Source organism: Parambassis ranga, chromosome 24, assembly GCF_900634625.1.
Source record: "Parambassis ranga chromosome 24, fParRan2.1, whole genome shotgun sequence".
Classification (NCBI taxonomy): Eukaryota; Metazoa; Chordata; class Actinopteri; family Ambassidae; genus Parambassis; species Parambassis ranga.
Window position 1 is genome coordinate 7412838 of NC_041043.1, and position 19702 is coordinate 7432539.

General features: G+C 42.2%; 4 protein-coding genes across 4 annotated transcripts; 2 read left to right on the forward strand and 2 right to left on the reverse strand.

The window, feature by feature from the left end:
- Positions 1–297: 297 nt before the first annotated feature.
- Positions 298–2291, reverse strand: LOC114429058 (armadillo-like helical domain-containing protein 4). Its single transcript, XM_028397907.1, has 5 exons — positions 2279–2291; positions 1966–2124; positions 1797–1828; positions 1207–1356; positions 298–1086 (listed from the first exon to the last, which is right to left on the reverse strand). The coding sequence occupies exons 1-5, from the start codon at positions 2289–2291 to the stop codon at positions 1012–1014; spliced, it is 429 nt and encodes a 142-aa protein (XP_028253708.1). The 3' UTR covers positions 298–1011.
- A 615-nt stretch (positions 2292–2906) lies between these two features.
- Positions 2907–5993, reverse strand: LOC114429060 (uncharacterized). Its single transcript, XM_028397908.1, has 4 exons — positions 5905–5993; positions 4184–4983; positions 2965–3117; positions 2907–2911 (listed from the first exon to the last, which is right to left on the reverse strand). Exons 2-4 carry the CDS (start codon positions 4959–4961, stop codon positions 2907–2909), a joined length of 936 nt encoding a protein of 311 aa, XP_028253709.1. The 5' UTR covers positions 4962–4983; positions 5905–5993.
- Positions 5994–7096: 1103 nt separating this feature from the next.
- On the forward strand, positions 7097–12972 carry actr10 (actin related protein 10). Its single transcript, XM_028398123.1, has 13 exons — positions 7097–7295; positions 8062–8134; positions 8233–8315; positions 8517–8625; positions 8831–8938; positions 9055–9122; positions 9264–9343; positions 10007–10042; positions 10234–10313; positions 10408–10481; positions 10578–10659; positions 11725–11926; positions 12052–12972. The coding sequence occupies exons 1-13, from the start codon at positions 7219–7221 to the stop codon at positions 12231–12233; spliced, it is 1254 nt and encodes a 417-aa protein (XP_028253924.1). The 5' UTR covers positions 7097–7218; the 3' UTR covers positions 12234–12972.
- A 1776-nt stretch (positions 12973–14748) lies between these two features.
- Positions 14749–16916, forward strand: LOC114429002 (vascular endothelial growth factor A-like). The gene is made up of 4 exons (XM_028397831.1): positions 14749–14868; positions 16432–16465; positions 16551–16747; positions 16836–16916. Exons 1-4 carry the CDS (start codon positions 14803–14805, stop codon positions 16914–16916), a joined length of 378 nt encoding a protein of 125 aa, XP_028253632.1. The 5' UTR covers positions 14749–14802.
- The last annotated feature ends 2786 nt before the right edge of the window (positions 16917–19702 follow it).

The following is a 19702-nucleotide window of genomic DNA, read 5'->3' on the forward strand; positions in this document are numbered from 1 at the left end:
TCAGTGGACAGAAACACTTCAGTATACGTAGTCATACACTTGAGAGAAAAAGAACATTTTGCAAGTGGCAATGAGTTCATATCAGAGTTCTACATCAGAATCTGTTTTATGCTACATACTTTTATAGGATGATGGTATTTTGTATGTGCTTGTCACAGTAACTTCTATGAACAAATGACTTTTAATAAAAACATTTCCACAAATTTCACATTAAATCAAGCATTAATTCAAATGAATTGCATGTGACGCTTTCTAAAGTTTTGGGGGACAAAAAAAAAGCCTTTTCTTTTTCTCACTGAGAGTTGAATGAGGAGTCTGATACCACTCTCCTGTGTGATGTTACAGCCAGGAGGGCCGATGGTTAACTCGTTTATAAAGCAGTCATTTCCAGTGTCTGGAGTCACCAGAATCACTTCTAGTCCCAAACTTCTGTAATCTTCATCCAGCTCCCAGCAAAAACAGGAAATAAGCAGATTACTAAAAACTTTCTAGATGTTTAAAATAAAATTTCATTTACACCAACACAATTGACCCCAAGTCAGCTACATACTGTATACGTACATATATTTACACTGTTTATGTAATGTAACTCCTCTACAGCCCTTTTATTACTTGACAGAAAACCTACCGGTTCTCGGTGTCCCCCTCCACTCCACAACATCCTGCCAGTACCACCTTGCTAATGCATTTTTATGAGCAGCTTCATCATTATTTTTTTTTTATTTTTAAGTTAAAATGCAGCACACCTGTCCTGCCGAACCGTGACAGTCACTGTCAGCTGACAATAATTAGAAAGGTGTGCACATTTGTACTTTAAAAGGGGGGGGTACAGAGCTGACCTGTGTGCAGCTTGTGCAAATTGTGCCCTTAAATATATACTCAGTCACATTCTGTGGATCAGATGAGTCATACCCAAACAGCTCTGGGTGATTGGCGATGTGGTAGTCATAGCGATGGGGTGTTCGCCAAGCTTCCATTGGTTACCAACAAAAGAAGCCCAACAGGCTCTCATCAGAATTCATCCTCAGAGCTGTCGGCCAGCAGCATGGCTTGGTCCTGACGGCTGGTGCCGGGCTCTCGAGGTTGCTGGGGAGAATAATAAGCTCAATTTTGAACTTCATGTATTTGAGACACACACAGTGAAAATATAAAAGAGTGTATACTCCACATATGAAAGACGTAATAATAAGTGATGATGGTATTGACCTCTGGCTGCCTGACCTTCCTCCTCTGGTGTTTGAAGCTGTTCCTCCTCTTGCGGTGAATCATCCTGATGCTGTAGAGGGCGCCGACGATTAGCAGGGCCCCTGTAATGCCAATGCCCACAGGGGCCAACATCCCAGACACGTAACCCGCCTGCCAAGGGTGAAGACACACAAAGAGGTCAGATTGGTAACTCACCTTATTGTTCTAATACACCTGAATTAGAAAACAGTGGTTAATTTGCCTGGATGCAGCCTTTAAAGGACCAGTATTATGGATCTGTTGGCATCTAGTGGTGAAGATGTAAAGTGTACCCATCTCTTTACAAGATTTAGGGGGAATTTATGGCGTTAACACTTAAAAATGCAAAGGCTCTTTCTAAAGTAAGGGAGGTTTGTCCATTCAGGGCTACTGTAGCAAAACATTTGGACCAAATGGGGCTCCTTAGCTCATTCCTGAGATCATCAATTGTGTGTTTTTTTGTATCAACATGGAGATTTGCAGCCTTTATCTTGGCTACACTGCTTGGTGAAGGAAATATACCGTTTTTAAAGAACATGCAAGTTTTTAAGGACAGCAGGGGGCAGTCTTACCTTTTCTCTGATCAACTCTACCCAGCTACGCACTGAGAGAGAAAACAGACATAATTTAAGCAGGAAACACATCTTAAGACTTTTTGAGTCTCTTTTACCTCTAAAAAATGTGAATACTGTTTTCAGGATGATTAAAATGTGTCTTTTTTTTTAAACTGTGTTGTCATACTCAGGCCCTGGTTGCGTTGAACCCAGACAGGAGGTGGAGGGATGAGACTGTACGGAGGCTGCGTTGAGGATGTCTTGGGAGCTTCTGTAAGGTCTTCTTCACTCTCTTCCTCCACTGATTCCTCTGAGTTCTCATCCTCCTCATCCTCATCTGTCTCCTCTGTGGAGCATGAAAAAGATAAGATAAGATAGTCCTTTATAAGATGATCAAATCAGTAGCCAGTAACAGGAGGATGGCGGTCATGTAATGACTCCTCTTAGAAAAATGAGGATTCATTAAATCTTTTTGCATTTGGCAATAAAATATGTCTCACCCTCTGACTCCATCTCCTCTAACCCTGATCTGGACTTGTGTAGCGGCAGATGGGTTGCCATGGTAACAGTTGTCATTGCATGCTGGAAGGATGGCGTGGAGCGGCGGTCAGTGGAGGGCAAGTTCTCGTCGAGGTTTGGTATCATTTCAGTAACTACATGTTGCCAAGAGAAAGTATGAGAAGTATTGGTGCTCTCATCTACATGTTTATCAACCTTTGAATCCAATTCATTCATGATGTTAAAAGCAAAAATCACCAATTAAAATTTGTAGTAGGAGTTACTGGCATCATATAATGATAAAAAATTAGACCAAGTGTTAAACTAGAGACTGGCTAAATAACTAATTAATAAGACAAAATTAGTGTTTTCTGTTACTTGCACAGTTTTCTGAACTTTTGTTATGCTTTGAACACATATTTAAAAAATGGCCGTGCCTCACCACCTCTCTCACCTCTGTCCTCCAGCTCAGTTCCAGCTTGTTGTGAAGCAGGTGGTCCTAAGGAGCTGATTGGCTCCAGGAGTTCCACGCCAGATGTCTGCCAAGTCGAAGTCCAGTCTGGCATCATCACAGGAGGAGCGTGTGACGGACCGTCCCTGTCTGTCTCTATGGTGACCAGCTGGTCCAGGTCAACCTGAGAGAGGGACAGCTCCCCAGTCACCATGGCATCCAGAGGCTGAGCGCTGCCTGGCACCAGGGTGACCACTGCTGCTGCTGCTGCCGCCGCCGCTCCCCCCTCTGGCGTGACATCTTCAAACGGCTCAAAGATGAGAGGAAGAGCCTCTGATGACATGGTGCCCTCGGTGGTTTCATCTTGAGACAGCGGGGCCACGGTGTCCACTGTAATTTGTGTCAACACAAGCACAGAGACACTGAGAAGGCCAGCGTATGTAGAGCTGCTTTTTCAAAGGGCAGGATTGATTGGAACATTCTGGTAAAAGTCAGTGAAACTGCGCAGTCTGTAAATATATTTGTGATCATGCCAGGTTGAGTTCAGTGACTAAAAGTAGGGCAAATGACAAGTTGAGGGTGGTACACGTTTCTTTACGCTGACAGCTTAAATGAAAAATGAATGCTATGTAGTATTTATGGCAGAATGAAGCCTTTGAAGCAGGTACTTCTCTACACATGCGGTTTTCCTCATTAGAAGCACTGGCACTCTTCACAGGATAAAAAGAAGGCTGGAAAATTTGTTCTTTCTAGATAAGAGAGGGCTGTGACAGCCAGAAACAGCAGCACCTCCTTTAGTCCAAAGCTATTCTTAAGTAGGGTGAAAAAAATGCCTATAAACGCGACAATCCTTTTACATAATACCATTTTGGGAATTGAGTTTTTCTGTCAGCATACTTTTCTATTGGGAGCAAGCTTCATCAAACAGACAATCCCCACATGGACACATATTGGCTCAGACAGACTCCTTTAATCCATTTCCTTCTCTTGACTCTTCTTGATAATAACCTGCCTGGCTCCTTACAAAAGCCTGGAAGAGGCGCATGAAGGGTGGGAAAAGAAAGAAAGAGGAGGTTGGGGTGGTGGGGAGGGGTGGGGGGCGCTATCCTCCAAAGATTTGTATAACACACCCTGCCACCAGCCTTTCCCTGGCTGTTGTGTGTATGTGTGTTCTCTCTCCTATTTTTTTTCCCAGACTGAAGTCAGGAATAGAAAGTAATTAGACTGCCACAGGTCCCAGCTGGGGTTCAAAGTGGAGCGAGCAATCTCTGCCACTGTGATACGTCGTTTTTTATTTCTGCCACACTTTTATAATGAGACCTTAAGAAACCCTGCGAAACTCAGCAAGTTGGAAAATGACAATGACTGCAAGAAGCATGACTTTACCCCACGTTGAAGCTTGTTCTATGGCTTATGCACTCTGCAGACTGAATGAATTTCAGGGCTACTGACTTACCGCCTCCAGATCTTGCTGCCTCAGTCCATAAGCTTTCTGGGCCATCTTCTCTGGGCATGAGGTTTGGTCCGATTTCAGGTAGAAAGGGGTCTGGAATGGAGGGTATTGTAGTTCCATCATGTCCCCAGATTGACATAGGTGTGGAGGTCTGAGAGGTGGCAAATGGGACTGGGCTGTGAGAGGTCAGTTTCTGAGTCCACAGGGAAGCGGAGGGATTTAAAGGTTCTGGTTCTTGTGAATCGAAACCAGGTTGTTTTGTCCTGTCTGCTTCATCCTGGTCACTCTTGTGGCCGTGTGACGTCTCCAGCTGTGGTGGTGCTGTGGTGGAGGCCAGCTCCTGGGTACCCGTGTCCATGTCTAACTGCTGTCTTCCACCTGTAGAATCACTGTCCTCCTTTTTACTCTTGGATTCAACAGACAGCTCTAAAGATTCCTCCCCCTGTCTTTCAGAGTCTCCCATCTCAGATGTGCTCCCGATCTGCTTTGCCTCTTTCCTTTGGCTCCATACCTCTCCAGCAGCCTCTCTCAGCCCAGATCTTCGATCCAAACTGTCCCCGTTTTCCGTCTGCGTCACTAGATCTATCCCCTCAGGTCGTCCATGTGGGCCAGTCCCTCCTCCTGCACCTACATTTGATATGAGGCCACTCACGTGTTCTGTCTTTGAGAGTACTGAGTTGTCCTGCATGGGGTTGAAGTTTGAGAGGTCAACAGGGGCTCCACAGATGCAGAGACAGGTCCCGGCTAGGAGAAGGCGATGGAGCATCACAGGCATCAGCATCTTCGTCTCCTCTCAGTACCTGCTGACAATGGAGGCAAGTGATAGATGCTAATAGGCTTTAACAGAGGTGTGAACAAACCCTGCCTGCAACTTCTGCAGCTGACATGTGGGCAGAGAGAGAGAGAGGGAGAACAGATGACAAGGTCTCAAATGTGTGAGATTATTCAGCTTCATAGGCTGTGATAAGCACACAGACAGCATTCCTGTCTGCCTGCTTTCATGCAGTAGTTGCACCATTTTGATTCAGCTGAAATTCCCTTTCATCTTCTGCTTCTTTTCTATAAACAGAAGGAAATGCAGGACTCACACACACACACACACACACAGTCACAAAGAGAGAGAGAGAGAGGGAGAATCTGACACAGCAATCCTTAGCACCCCTCCGCACTTCACCTATAAATAGCAGCAGGTTTTCTATCCTCTAGGATCCTCTTCAGATGGCTCCACAGAACTGCAACACAGAATGTGCTCAAACTCCACAATGAAACAGCCTCTGAGGGTCCGTGGCGCATTTGTTGCTTTATATAATGTGATGCTCATTATAACCAATCACTGCTGTTCAGATTAGAGAGCCGACACGTCTCATATTTGCAGGGTGACACCCTTCTTCAGGCTGTACTGTCAGTCAGACAAGCGTCTGGAGGGGGGATCAACACACACACACACACCACAATTTAAGCCTACAACCCACTTTTCTGCCTCCCTCTGGGATCAATACACTCAGCCAATGAGCTCGTCGCAGACAACATGATCGGAAACAAATTCACACTGCGGTGTGGACTCACACATCTCCCATCTGCACAGAAAAATCAAACGAAATGTTCAATAAAACGACACTATGACGCTTAATCTGAGACGCGCCACTCATCTCAAGCTGGTAACGAGAGCGAGATGTGCCTTAAGGTGTCACAATTAAAGTCACATGTGGCTAAAAATACTTTACCTTCTCCCGGAGTTCATGACGGACTTGTTTGCGTGGAGGTCGCAGATCCTGTCTTGCAGTGTGCAGGAGAAGGAAAAACAAACTGAGGGTTATAGTGTAGGAAGCAGGCTGGAGGAGAGGCTTGTTGTTGTGCAGCTCAGCTCAGCGTCACTGACTCAAAGTCTGCGTATGTGCGCCTGCTTCTCAAGTGCTGCCACCAAATGCCTCAAATCTGCGAGATTTATGAAAAACAGGCGGGTGGCGTGCATCAGAGCCCTCTCACTGTAGTCCAGTCCTGGTGCCTGTCCCCCCACAGGGGTCCCTGCAGGCTCCTGGAGGTGCTGAACGGACAGCTCCTTAACGTTAAGTGTGGTTATTGACCAAATCTTAAACTAATATTATCATACATGTGGGAAAATGGGGGTATTGCAGATGTAATAGAAATATGGCGTTTATTAAAGTAGTTTCTGTTTAGCTTGTCAATTGTGGTCATGATATTCTTGTTATAGTGTAACAGTGTGGTAAACAACATAGCTGAGCTCTTTTCATGCGTCCCTGAGTGTAAAAATGAGCATACAAACAAAACACTGGTGCAGTAATAATTTATTTATTTAGGAGGTTTTGTTTTGGGGATGATTTTGCTGTGTGTGATTGTGTTGATGTAGTCACATCTGCTATTAAAACAGAGTGTATTCATTAATTTCCCATGTTATGAGGCTCCCGTTGAATAGGCTGCTGTGATACAGCTTATGATTTTTGTCCCTTTGCTGCAAATTCATACAATATGTTGTCTCTGTTCACATCTATTCACCTACAAGGTTCAAGGCACAAATGAAAGTTTTTACCACTCAATTAACTTTAGTTCTTTAACTGTAAATGTCTCCATCCTGGCTTCAACATCAGCATTTCTGAACACACAGTCTGGGTTGCTTGAAAAGCTGGGTTTAAAAAGTGTACAAATACAGTATAATAATAATAATAGTGTACAAATAATATTCCTTCCATTTCATACATATTGTAGCAGATATTTCCAGTATTTTACATTTGAACTAATTTATTAAGTACACATAATGAATCTGGAGTTATTCTGTTGTTATTATTTGTACCTCACGCCACGTCTAACCAGTTTATGGTCGTTCCAAGGAAACCCATCGATTAACCATGATGATCCTTTTTTTTTTGATCAGGCAAACGTCCCATGTGACGTCATCGCTCGGCCGAAGACCCAGCCCAAGCTAACAGGAAGACAACAGACTTCAGATACGATGCAAATGTGCAGCAGTCGGCGCTAGTTTTTATCTAGAGTTTTTCTTCAAAGGCTGACAAATCAGTAAAATGCCATTATTTGATGGGTTGGGAAGTGGAGGAGAGAAGACTGCGATTGTCATTGACCTGGGAGCAGCATACACAAAGTGAGTATCAGTCGATAGCGCGCCTTGCTAATATAGCTATCGGGTTAGCATATTATGTAGATGTATATGTTTCTTTTTAAAAGAAAAAGAGAAGCCAGCGCCTCAGGTCTAGTTAATTGGTTGAATTTCACGGACACATATTCACTTGTGGTGGTGAATGCTGCTGAGGTGTCTGCTAGTTAGCCACCCAGTCAATGCTAGGCTAAGTTGGCATGCCAATGTCCAGCTAGCTTTAGCTAAACCCAAATTAGGGCGTAAATCCACTAACGCTAAGCTAAGCTAAAAACAAACCAATATACGATAATCGTTTGGCTTCACTGAATAATAACCAGCGGATAAAACTACTAAAGCCAAATAAAATAAAATGTTAGTTTCATTAAAGACTAGACTTGGCTCCATGTATGTGTGTAGTGGTGACATGCAAATTCCTCCTGATGATGTTTGATATTTGAGTGACATAAATAGTTTTATGTAACATTAAAAAGTAAAAATGTCCCTTCAATCGTCATTATATCAGATCACACTAATAGAGTGTTTACAGTGAGCACATTATGCTGATGAAAGTCACAAGAGGACTGTTTTCTGTCTTTTATAATAATGATGTCTTTGTCAGTAGTTACTCTGCCACAGAATCTGACACAGAGATGCACTGTTCATTTATATAATTGCTCCTGAGGGGTTTGCCTTCTCATAAAATGATAATGAATAAAGTGTTTTAATGCTTGATAAAATTGGAAAGCTTAACCCTTATCGCACATCTTTCTAGATGTGGCTTTGCAGGGGAAACGGGGCCCAGGTTCATAATTCCGAGCGAGATCCGCAAACCGGGGCAGCAACAGGTGAGAGTCTGCTGTGAAGTCCTGAGTGTCCCCACTTGTTGTAATGTGTGTAAATTGCAAAATATATGTTAACGTGGTATGTGATCTCACACTTTTAGGCCATCAAAGTGGTGCAATACAACATCAATACAGAAGAGCTTTATGTCATCCTCAAAGAGTTTATCCATATACTGTACTTCAGGTGAGAGACTCCTGTATTAGGAGTAAATAAGTTTGTAGGATATGTATGATATATAAAAAATGATCATACACAGTATGTCATACTGTAATGAACTAGAGTATTCAGTGTTTTTAGCCTCTAATGGTTTAAGTCTATTTTTTCCTAATTTAATGTAAAGTCGATATTGATTTTTGATATTTCTGTTTGTCTTCATGTAATCAGACACCTGCTGGTGAACCCTCGCGACAGAAGAGTGGTCATCATCGAGTCCATCCTCTGCCCGTCCCACTTCAGGGAGACGCTCACCAAGGTTTTCTTCAAACAGTTTGAGGTACCCAAAAATCAAATCATCTATCATTAACATGTTTGTGATGTGTGGAGAAATCTGTACCAACCCATAATGCCATGATAAAACATACAGGAACTGAGATTCTGCAAGAATTTGGTATAATGTCTAATATCCTAAACCTCTTTTAGCTGAACAGGAATTCTTGATAAAGAGTGAATCCTCCTTGTTTGTTTGTGTTTTTTTCCAGGTACCCTCAGTGCTATTTGCTCCAAGTCACCTAATGGCCATTATGACTCTGGGCATCAACTCTGCACTCGTGATGGACTGTGGACACACAGAGACGCTGGTGCTTCCTGTATCCTTTTTCAATCATCTTTTCTCACTTTGCGGTTGTATTTTATGCCTCTCTGATATTTCTGAGTTTGTAAATGTATGTTTTTTATGATACTTACCTTAACTGGAGTAAATCAGGTTTATGAGTGCACTCCAATTCTGCCAGCTTGGGAGGCGTTGCCTCTCGGAGGAAAAGCCATCCATAAGTAAGTAGCTCTGAGAGTGTGTTGGCATGTTAACTTACTATTTTATGTACGCTTGGCTGTAAAAATAACGGTTCCCTGCACATTGCTTTGGGATTGAACATTTTGAACAATTTTAACTGTGCATGTGTTTGTTAATTATAGAGAATTGGATGGACTTGTTGTGGAGCAGTGCACTGTGGACACAGACACCACCACTGGGCAGAGCGTACCGGCTGTCATCGGTAATTACAGGAAATAACCACACAACATCTGTCTCTGGATGCACGTATGAAGCCATGACTCTTATATGGACTGCTGATTCCTTTCACAGATATAATAGCTGTGACCCATTATGCCTCATTTACTATTCATAAGAAGTACTTGGTTCTGTGTGACATTCCTTTCTCAAAGTGTGAATTATGTATATGCTTACAGTCTATTTTAGAATTTTTCTCTGCACTTTTTCTTGATGGAGGAAACTAACCTTGAGTTATTGTGTCGAGCTGTGAGAGTTACAGCAGCAACAGAAGCAGGAGAAGCTACACGTATATACATCAATATTTAAAGCAGATAGCAGGCTAGCTCACTTTTGACTGTACTGTTAAACTCTGCAGTAAGCACAAAGGTGAGGTTAGAGAGCTCTGATCACCTCTTTACTGAGAAAATGTATCTGAAGTCAGCCAGAGATTTGTAAAATTAGTTACACCGTATGTGATAAAACCATGATATTTTACACAAGCAGCCTTACTTGGTCCTTTGACTGCAGTGCTTGTGCTTCCCTGGCTGCTGATTCAGCCGCATCACATAACTTTGAAGTGAAATAAGACAAAAATGGCTGATGGGTGCATATAAGAGAACTAAAGTAAATTAATCTTCACTTCATCACCTTTTCATCTTTTCCTCAGGGACCATCCCAGAAGAAATTGTGGAGGACATCAAGGGTAAGTTTCAAATCTATACCTCATACCTTTCTGCAGAGTGGATCAGGGGCATTTTTTTCCATTTGGTCAAAATCCAAACTATAGTTGAGATACATTATTTCCTTATCAGAGGGTCACCTTGTATTGGATAGTTTGCGGCTGCTTCTGCTCGCTGTTTCTGATCGTTGTGTTTTAATTTGCTGTCTCTGCAGTGAGAACATGCTTTGTCAGTGACCTGCAGAGAGGCCTCAAGATCCAGGAAGCCAAATTTAACCTGGACGGGACAGCAGAGGTAGGCCTGTTGTCTGTATAGTAGTTACAGTTTGCTTGGTTTGTTTTAAAATAATGAAGTGAAACTTATTTGTTACCTGTGATTGTGTTCATAGCGTCCAGCCCCTCCTCCAGATGTTGATTACCCTTTGGATGGGGAGAAAATCCTTCATATCAAAGGATCTATCAGGTAGTACTTTACTGTTTGTATCACTACAAAAGCAGAGGGGTAGCTTCTTTTTTCTGTGACTTTAAAATAGTACATTTGCTTTCTCTTTTTTTTCAGGGACTCTGTGATGGAGATCCTGTTTGAACAGGACAATGAAGAGAAGAGTGTGGCCTCTCTGATTCTTGATGCTCTAGTAAAGGTAAAGAAAAATAATGTATTCAGTTATGTACGTTGTTATATTAAAGACTAGTATAAGCCACATACACATCCTTACATGTCATTGCTGGGAGTGGCATCTAGCTGTGAGGCTGCAGATACTGTTTAAATCTAAAACTCCTTCTCTAGGGCCAGTGATGGTTTCCCCATCTGGACTTCTGTATAGACAATGCAGTGTAATATGGTAGGCTCTGTGGAAGAGGACTTACTTCAACTCATTCTAGCCTAACAAAAGCACAGTGGTTCAGTCTGTCTATTTTGTGTCAGGGTTCCAGTCCAATGCCTTATTTCTACAAGAGATTTTTGTGGGGGGTTTAATTAGCTCTGCACCATGTAAGGATAATGTGTTCACATTTTACATGCCTTTGTGTCCTTTGTCAGCCATCTTGCTAGCTTACCTCACCACCAGTTGGAGGCCAATTACTCTGTGGGTAGCAGACGTTAGCTGTGACTCCATGCTGAGTGTGCCTGTATGCCATGTGGAAGTTACTGTTGTGTGATTGTGTTTCAAGCACACATATTGTGGTTTTAGGCAAAATAGAATTTGTTGATCTAGTTTGTATGATGTTAAAGTGCCTGGTCTCATCAGGGTTGCAGCATGGCTGATGCTGAATTGTATTACTTTACATTGTATAGTGTGAGTTATAATTGTTTGGATCCCATCCCTTTAATTAATCTTTTCCTCTGGCGCACTACATTTTTGTGTAATTATCCATACATGGTTAAACTTATTGGCTTAGTGGCTGCTGTGGTGGTACACTCACTGAAAGCACTGTTGTTGTTCACTGTGGGTATCAAGTTAGCCCAGGACAGCTTAATTAATCTCATAGGGGTTAGCAGCAGCCCTCCCTTTCACTGTAACACTATTAAAATTTCAGCTTGTGGAGTTACTCAGATTGTATTGAAATACAGCACCTCCCTCGAGACAAAAGTTCTAGATACAAGAGTAGGCACTGCTGTAAAGAAAGAGCTTTCATCCAGGACAGAATCGTTCTGTCCTGTAGTGCTTTCACCTGCCACCTCAATTTTTATCTGTGTTTGTCTCCAGTGCCCCATTGACACCCGTAAAGTGCTCTCTGAGAACCTGGTGGTCATCGGAGGCACAGCCATGCTGCCTGGTTTCCTGCACCGCCTGCTAGCAGAGATACGCCTCCTGGTGGAGAAACCTAAGTACAGCAACATACTGGCCAGCAAGAGCTTCCGCATCCATGCACCACCCGCCAAACCCAACTGCACCGCCTGGCTCGGAGGTCAAATTTTAGTTTCAATAATAATCACCACCTGCTTTATTTGAGGTTTTCTGTCAGTCAACCAGCGATGATTTACCAAAACATTTTGTGGCCTCTCTTCTAACATTTGTGATCTTGCTCACCAGGTGCCATCTTTGGGGCCCTTCAGGATATCCTCGGCAGCAGGTCAGTGTCACGTGACTACTACAACCAGACAGGACGCATACCGGATTGGTGCTGCTTGAGCTCCCCTCCTCCCGAGTCTTTGTACGAAGCAGGAAAGACCCCTCCTCCTCTAATGAAAAGAGCTTTCTCCACAGAAAAGTAGAATAATTGTACTGTCACATACTCCATCCAGTCCATTCCACCTGGCAGAAGATCTCCACACCTGTCAGGTTAAGATGTTTTATATTGAGTAGTGAAGATGACATCTTTATGTGTTGATTCTTCAGATGATCAGGTGCAGACTTTGGGATTTGAAGGCAGTTCATTATATTACACATTGATTATCACAGTATTATGATTTCAGCCCTGTCCTCTGCTGAAGTCTCATTGAGCAAGATACAGAATCTGGACGTGCTTCTTCTCACTCTCTAATTTTCTGCTGATGTCATTTTTCTGACTTTCTTTGGTCGACCCTTTAACCTAGAAAAAAAAGCACTACGTTCAGCAGAAATGATACAGATGACTGTAAAGTTGAATTGAGTCATTCATTCATCATCTTAACAACACTTCAGTGTGATGGATGTCAAAGTGCAAAGATCTCACTTTGTCCCAAGTTCTTCAAAAGGAGGAAAAAGATTCCACTTATTTATTGTATGTACTTTATTTAGCTGTGTGAAGATGTTTTAGATGCACCAAAATTCCTACACACACACACACACACTTGAATCTAACATCTTCCCTTGTTTCAGTTGCAGTTAAAATAACAACAAAGGTGTACATTGTCTTGTCTAACAGGTGCAGTTACAAGGTCATCGTGATGTTATTTGACAGTTTTGTGTACACATACAAAGACATCTGCTCTGTATTTTTCAATACAGTAAATAAACACAGAAAAGACACGGTCTTGAGTCATTGGTGTTTTAGTCCGCTCAGTCTTGCAGGAAATCAGTAAAAGATACCAGGTGTCAAATCTGTCTTCATTTCCTGATAATTGTGGAATGGCTTCCACCGTCCTTCTGGACGCTTCACCCATGAGTAGTTAAATTCTTCCGTACACAGTAAGCTTGGATTCAACCAAAACTTTACAAAGAATGTCAGTTACAGCCACTGTTTTAATGAGATGTATTTACAACACAATAATTCCCTGTTCAGCCCGGCCCCAGCGTGCTCCAAACGTCGGCACATCCTGGAATGAAGTTGCATCTGTTTGGCCTTTTGGGTCACATTAATCACACAGTGTCGTTCTGTCGGGCTACTGTGGGAACCAGTAGCATTACCCACAATGCACCTGCAGCTCAAGACTGGCAAATAGTGTGGGAAATCAGCTAATTCTGCAGGGACTGAGTCATGTTTGTTTTATTGATTTGGAAGGTGACAGGCTGCAGATACCTGTTGGTGCAGGATCAAAACGGGATCCAGCTACACATCTACGCCTCTGGGATTTTTAGAGGCGTATATATAAAGATATTAGCTAATATGACTTCTTATTTTAAACAGCAGGAAGAGTACAGTGCAAAGTTTCAGTTAGCTGCAACAATTATTAAACATTATCTAAAGAAAGCCATGGCCTTGCCCACATCTGTGCATATAAAGCAGCACAGCCCCACCTGCTGCCTCAGCTGCAGCTGAGGGAAACCCCATCCTTCCCAGACTGGAACTGGGACTGAAGCATCAGTCTGGTTCCCAGAGACAGGAAGCAGCAGCTGTCTGTCTGACCTCTTTTGGAAGAGCTGGAACTTAGGATGGGGACTAGAGGAGCCCTGTCTCTGAGGAGCAGACACCCCAAAAGAGCACACACACCCAAATCTACCACAAAGTCCACTGTCTGGCTTGTACTGCTGAGTCGTTTGTTTCTCAGTGACACAGTGTGTACTGTAAAGTAAATTACTTATACATTAATTAATGAGATACAAACATGAATTACAGCCCTGAGCTGGCCCCGCCAACCTAAGCCTGTAAAAGCAAAAGATGAATTGTGAGAGAAAAGGCTTCATTCATCTTTGTTATGTGCTCTACAGAGACTGTTTTAGAACACACACAGTCCAATTATCAGCTGCAAAAACACATCTGAGTCCCAGTAATAAATGTGAGGGCACCTCAATGCTTGTCGATGAAAACAAGATCTAATATAGTCAGAATTACTGCATCTGCAGTTTAATTTTTTTTTTTGGACATGAATACAATCAACAGTGAACAAGAAAGCTGGTACAAAGGTTACACAATAACCTACATGTTATCAACACATAAAAGGACCAACATCAGGGATGAAGGAGCGTGCTGTCTGAGATGTTCTGCTCTTCCTGTTGATGACATGTATGATATATCTGATATATCTGATGATATATCAGATATCATTTCATTTCTACAGGGTCCGATCCATCATCCCAAAAAACAAGTCTGAAGTAGCTTTCTCTCTATCCTGTATCCATCTCTGTATCCATCTCTGTATCCATGGAAACCGATTATTAAAAACAATAGGACGTGTTATGGTCGATTTACACGTCATATGTGTGTGTGTGTGTGTGTGTGGCACACCTTCATCATCATTTCATTTGAATTCATGTTGAAATTATTTTAAACTGACGATCAGCTGTCGCCAGTGGCGCGCGCCCCTCCGTGCAGCCCGGCTCGCGCGCGCATAAAAGCTCCAATCTCCAGCTGCTGCTCACTTTAACCTTTTCATTTCTGTCTGACCCGTTGGAGAGTACGGCAGGAAGCTCATCCCCGGCAGTATGCAAGCCTTCAGCGGGATCTCACGTCTCCTATTGGCTCTTCTGCTGCAGCTTCTGCCTGCGCAGGTAACACAGACAAAAGGTTCCCTTTACCTTTTTTTTAAAATTTTCTTTTTCTTTTTAACAAGGTAAGAAATTTATATTCTTAATAAAATAAATTTGAAACGTTAAATAAAATATTTTAAAAAAGAAAAAAACTAACTAAAATTATTGGTAGTTTTTTCATTGTTTCATCTGTATTTTATTTATTGTGAAACGGCTGCATTTATATACCATCTGGTTTTATTGTTTACATGTGCAAGCAACCAGCTGCTTCTTGGTATACTGATCCAGATTTAAACATTGATTTATTAATCTGAGCAAGAGTGGAAGAACTGAACCAGAGCTGATGAGGTGCGTCTGTAATGTGAGCAGAGCTGGAGCCTCACAGGAGACAGCAGTTGTGATCTTGTGACACAGTAACATGTCCCATCAGGGATTACTCAGAGTTAAATCCATAGCTTATCTTTCAAAGTGTCAAGATGAAAGTTTATGGTTACCTCCAAAGTCTGAACTATATTATTTTCTATGATCCAGTTTTGTAAACATGAAGTATGCACAAATAATAATAATAATGACTCACCATGAAAAGGTCAGCTTGGCCCTTTGGGGAGAGTTAAGAGTGAGAAATACCATTCTGAGCTTACAATGAAGTGTCTGTGGGGTGAAGAGGTGACCTGTCCGGGATAAACCCCACCACTCAGCCACCGCCTGCTGGGATAGGCTCCAGTTCCCTGCAGCCTGCAGGATGAAGTTTGTGTAGCTAATAAGATGATGTGCCCTTGTGAGCTGCAACAACCTATCAAACTAAAAAGAAACAATAATAACAACTGCTGGTGTGTAGATTATAAAATTATTTAAATTCTTCAGCTTATCAGATGCACATGAGCTCATCAGATCACACAACATGGCCTCTTCACTATCACACACATTTTTCATGCTGAATACATCTGTTGTATGCAGCTGGCTTTTATGGATGGATGTTACATTTATTGACTCTCTCACTCACAGCAAACATTTAGAGCCTGCTATAAAACCTGCTGTTTTTTCAAGCCTGACATTTAGAAGTTCCCACCGATGCTCAGAGAGTAAAGGACAGCAGGAGCAGGGTGAGGAGATAGCTGATATTGACAGACAGACGGCCAAGATCAACTGTACTCTTGTGATTTTGCTCAATTTGTGGCTCGGGAACTTTGCCATTGAGAACTAAATTCATGCTGATTCATTATAAGGTTCAGCTCTGCCTTTGTTTCAGCTTTGTATCATGTACAAAGCTCCCATGAGTACAGACAGCCGCCATTCTTCACTGTTATTCTTTGCTTACTTAAGGTTTTGGCTTCTTGTGATAATAAACCTTCTACTATTACTTCTATTTCAAAAATCAAAAGCACTTTTGTTATGAGCTGGCTCATCTTACAGTATTTTTTTGGCATAGTTTTTACTGGAGAAGTGTCTGCACTGGTGGTTTTTTCTTCTGCCACTAGAGGGCGCAATTCAGCTGCTTATGGCCAATTCTTAAAGTGCGCAGGTTTCTTATTTTGCTGCTCTTCATACATGTTAACTAAAAGCTTGATCATAAATGTTTTTCAGATGGCACACCTTCCAGAAATAGCTCCTTCCAAAGGTTAGAATGTTGCTCATCCTTATATTGTCCTGAAAATAAAAAAAACCCTCACCATGTGGACTAATGTTGCCACCTTTATTTGCAGTGATGGGGTTCCAGGAGGTGCTGGTGAAGAGCATGTGTCAGCCCATGGAGCAGCTGGTAGATGTGGATCATGGCTTCCTTGAAGAAGTGGAGTACATCTACATACCTGCCTGCGTCTCGCTTTGGCGATGCTCTGGCTGCTGTGGCGATGAAAACATGGAGTGCCATCCAACCCTTGAACGCAACATCACTCTGCCGGTGTGACTCTAACGAAGACTAATTGATTAGAAAAGTGACATTGACGGTGACATTGTGTACACCTCTTAAACTCTCTGCTGTTCCTCAGGTGGTGAGGATTTATCCCATCATGTCTAGTGAGTATGTGCAAGTCACATTTGTGGAGCATCAGAGCTGCGAATGCAGGTAATTTACAAACAGGCCTATTGATAAATACCAGACGTCAGTCACAGCTACAGCTGTAGTGCCAACTGTTCATATTTGTGTCTGTCTATATTTAGACCCCGCCAGAATCTTCACCATGATAACAGGTCAGCAAAATGAACATTTTACAAATCAGTCTTGAATACATCAATATCCTGATCGCATTTTGCTCTGCATTGACTGCAGCACTGAGTCTAACAAGAAGAGGAAGAGGAAACACAAAAAGACAACAAGCGGCTGTGAAAAGTGAGACATCAATTGCTCCCCTGTGGCACACACACACACGCTTCTTCTACTCTACCAGACAACCAAGGACTGAAGATATTAAACAATATCACAGTGCATCACTCTCAGTTACCGCTGAGTTGTTCTTCTCTTTGGTCGGCCTATGGTCCAAAAAACACTTCTGAGGAGCATGTTCTTCTATAAGGTCACAGAGCACAAAAATCCAATGAGAAGCTGTCAGCCTGTAGTCTGAAAATAACCAGATTCACATACAGTGCTGCTTGAAAATTTTAGACTTTTCTGTATTTATGCATAAATATGACCCAAAACATCAGTGACAAAAGAGAACCTAATCAAACAAATCAAACTTTATTTATTTTTTCAGGAGTAAAATGATCCAATATTACATATGTGTAAGTGGCAAATGAGTCGTATTTATGTAGAAATATAGAAAGCAGTGCTCCATTCAATCCTTTAAATGAGTATGTGTTGTGTCTTATCTGAGCAGGAGCAGGTGACACAAAGCAGCGAATATTCTTTATATTCTTCTTAAACATTTGGAGCACACACAACAGTCAGATCACTTGGGTGTCCTTTAAAATGTTGGCCTTGATAAAGCTTTGATACAGCATAAAAAAGTGGTGACACAAAGTGCCTTCTTTATGTCCTCACCCCTGAGATCACAATGCTTTTATTAAAGGAATCTCCTCACAGCTGCTGCTATCATCCAGTAATAACTGAGTCTTTTAAAGTACTTGGACTTGAGTTTCTGCCTTTAAGCGTTCAATAATAATTCGGTGGCTCTCATTTGAAGAACTTCTTCAGGAACAATGGGTGATTTGAAGTAGGTGGGATTTTTCTGGGGGAAAGTAGGTCAACTGTTTGAAGCAATGGCTGCAGGGTTTCAACATGTTTTCAACGACGAGGCAGAATCAGGACACGTCTTATCCAGCTGCCTTAGCAGACTAGGAAAGAAAGAAATTCATCCTCTGAATCAGCTCTACTAAACAGTGGTAATTTGGACTTGAGGTCACGGTGGGGGGAAGGTTGTGTTTGCTGGTGGTCTGTGCTGCATGGATTTCCCACAAAAAGCCTTTTAGGAAGGTGTGTGGTCTCGCTGTTACTGTAACTAAATCTGAGGGCAGCAGAACCACCATATTCCAACCTCTTTATTTAGTGGTCAAAGGACCACACAGCAGAGTTTGGATGCCTTCCATCAGAATCCGAAGGTTTAAACAGCATTTAAAATCTGAGGGGGATAAACGCTCCCTTTGAGGGCTTCTGTCCTGTGAGTTAATGTGACTGTTGATTGTTTGAAAGGACAGTTTACCTTTTTAGTCCGTTTAGGACAGTGAGAAATGTCCCTTGACACTGAGGCTCTAATCTGAGTGACCTCTGACCCCACAGACCCCTGGGACTGTGTCCTCTTGACCTGCTGGCATTTGTGGGAAAGGTCAAAGTGTCAGAATGACAATTCGAGTGGTGATTTGGCTTTTTCACTGGTCAACAGGAACAACTACAGTTCACAGTAAAACAACACAGATACTTCATCATTCATGTTTTTTGTCTTTTCAGGTGCCAGAACAAGATCAATCATCACTGATTTACACAGTCTGGCTTGAAGAACAACAACATATTTGATCATTTCCAAGGGTTTAAATCAAGGCAACTGGACTCAAGGATTGTTTTTCCACCAAGTGGCTTCTTCAGTTCTGCAACTATGGTTGGGAATCTGAGTTTTATGTGTTCAGGACCTCTGTGGGTGGATCTTGCAGGAACTCACATGAATATAGTTGGTTAATGGTCAGTTAACAACCAGAAACTGTGTCTGGGTCATGTGCAGGACTAGTTGACGGCCCATCATTAGAGTTTGAATGGGAGTGAAGTCTGCTAAGAAGGGATGACGGGACAGAGTTGTGAATAGGTGAGAGCTGATGCCTCACTAGTTGACTAGACCGGACCAACCAGAATAGTTGCAGAACTGAAGAAGCCACTTGGGGGAGTGGCGAAACATCTTCAAAAAACAATCCTTGAGTCCAGTTGCCTCGATTTAAACTCTTGGAAATGACTATTACCTGAATGAGAGCATCCACAGATATATATTTGATCATTGCATCCTTTTTTTTATTAAGCAACAAATCATGCACTGTATGTCTGCTGGCCACTCTGACTGTGTGCTGTTTCTTGGACCAAAGTCATTGTCATTAATGTGATACATATTATAAGTTGTTGCAGTTTCTTTTGATGATCGCTAAATTTACTCTAATTATGAGACATGATATGTTTATTAAATAAAATGCTCTCCAAAGCTCCTACAAGGAACCTCTGTGTTATGTATGGGCATTTGTCTTTATGGATCATTAGGGTCTGTGACATGTGGGGACACTGTGTGCTCTTTATCAGTGGAAAACACACTGTTACCACTGCACCATAGGGGTTAGTGTCATCCATTGATTTGAGCAGCATGTTCAGCTTTTAAGAGCTGTGTGAGGTGGAAACAGTTATGAACAATTTAAATATATGATATAATAACAGTTATTAGCTTTG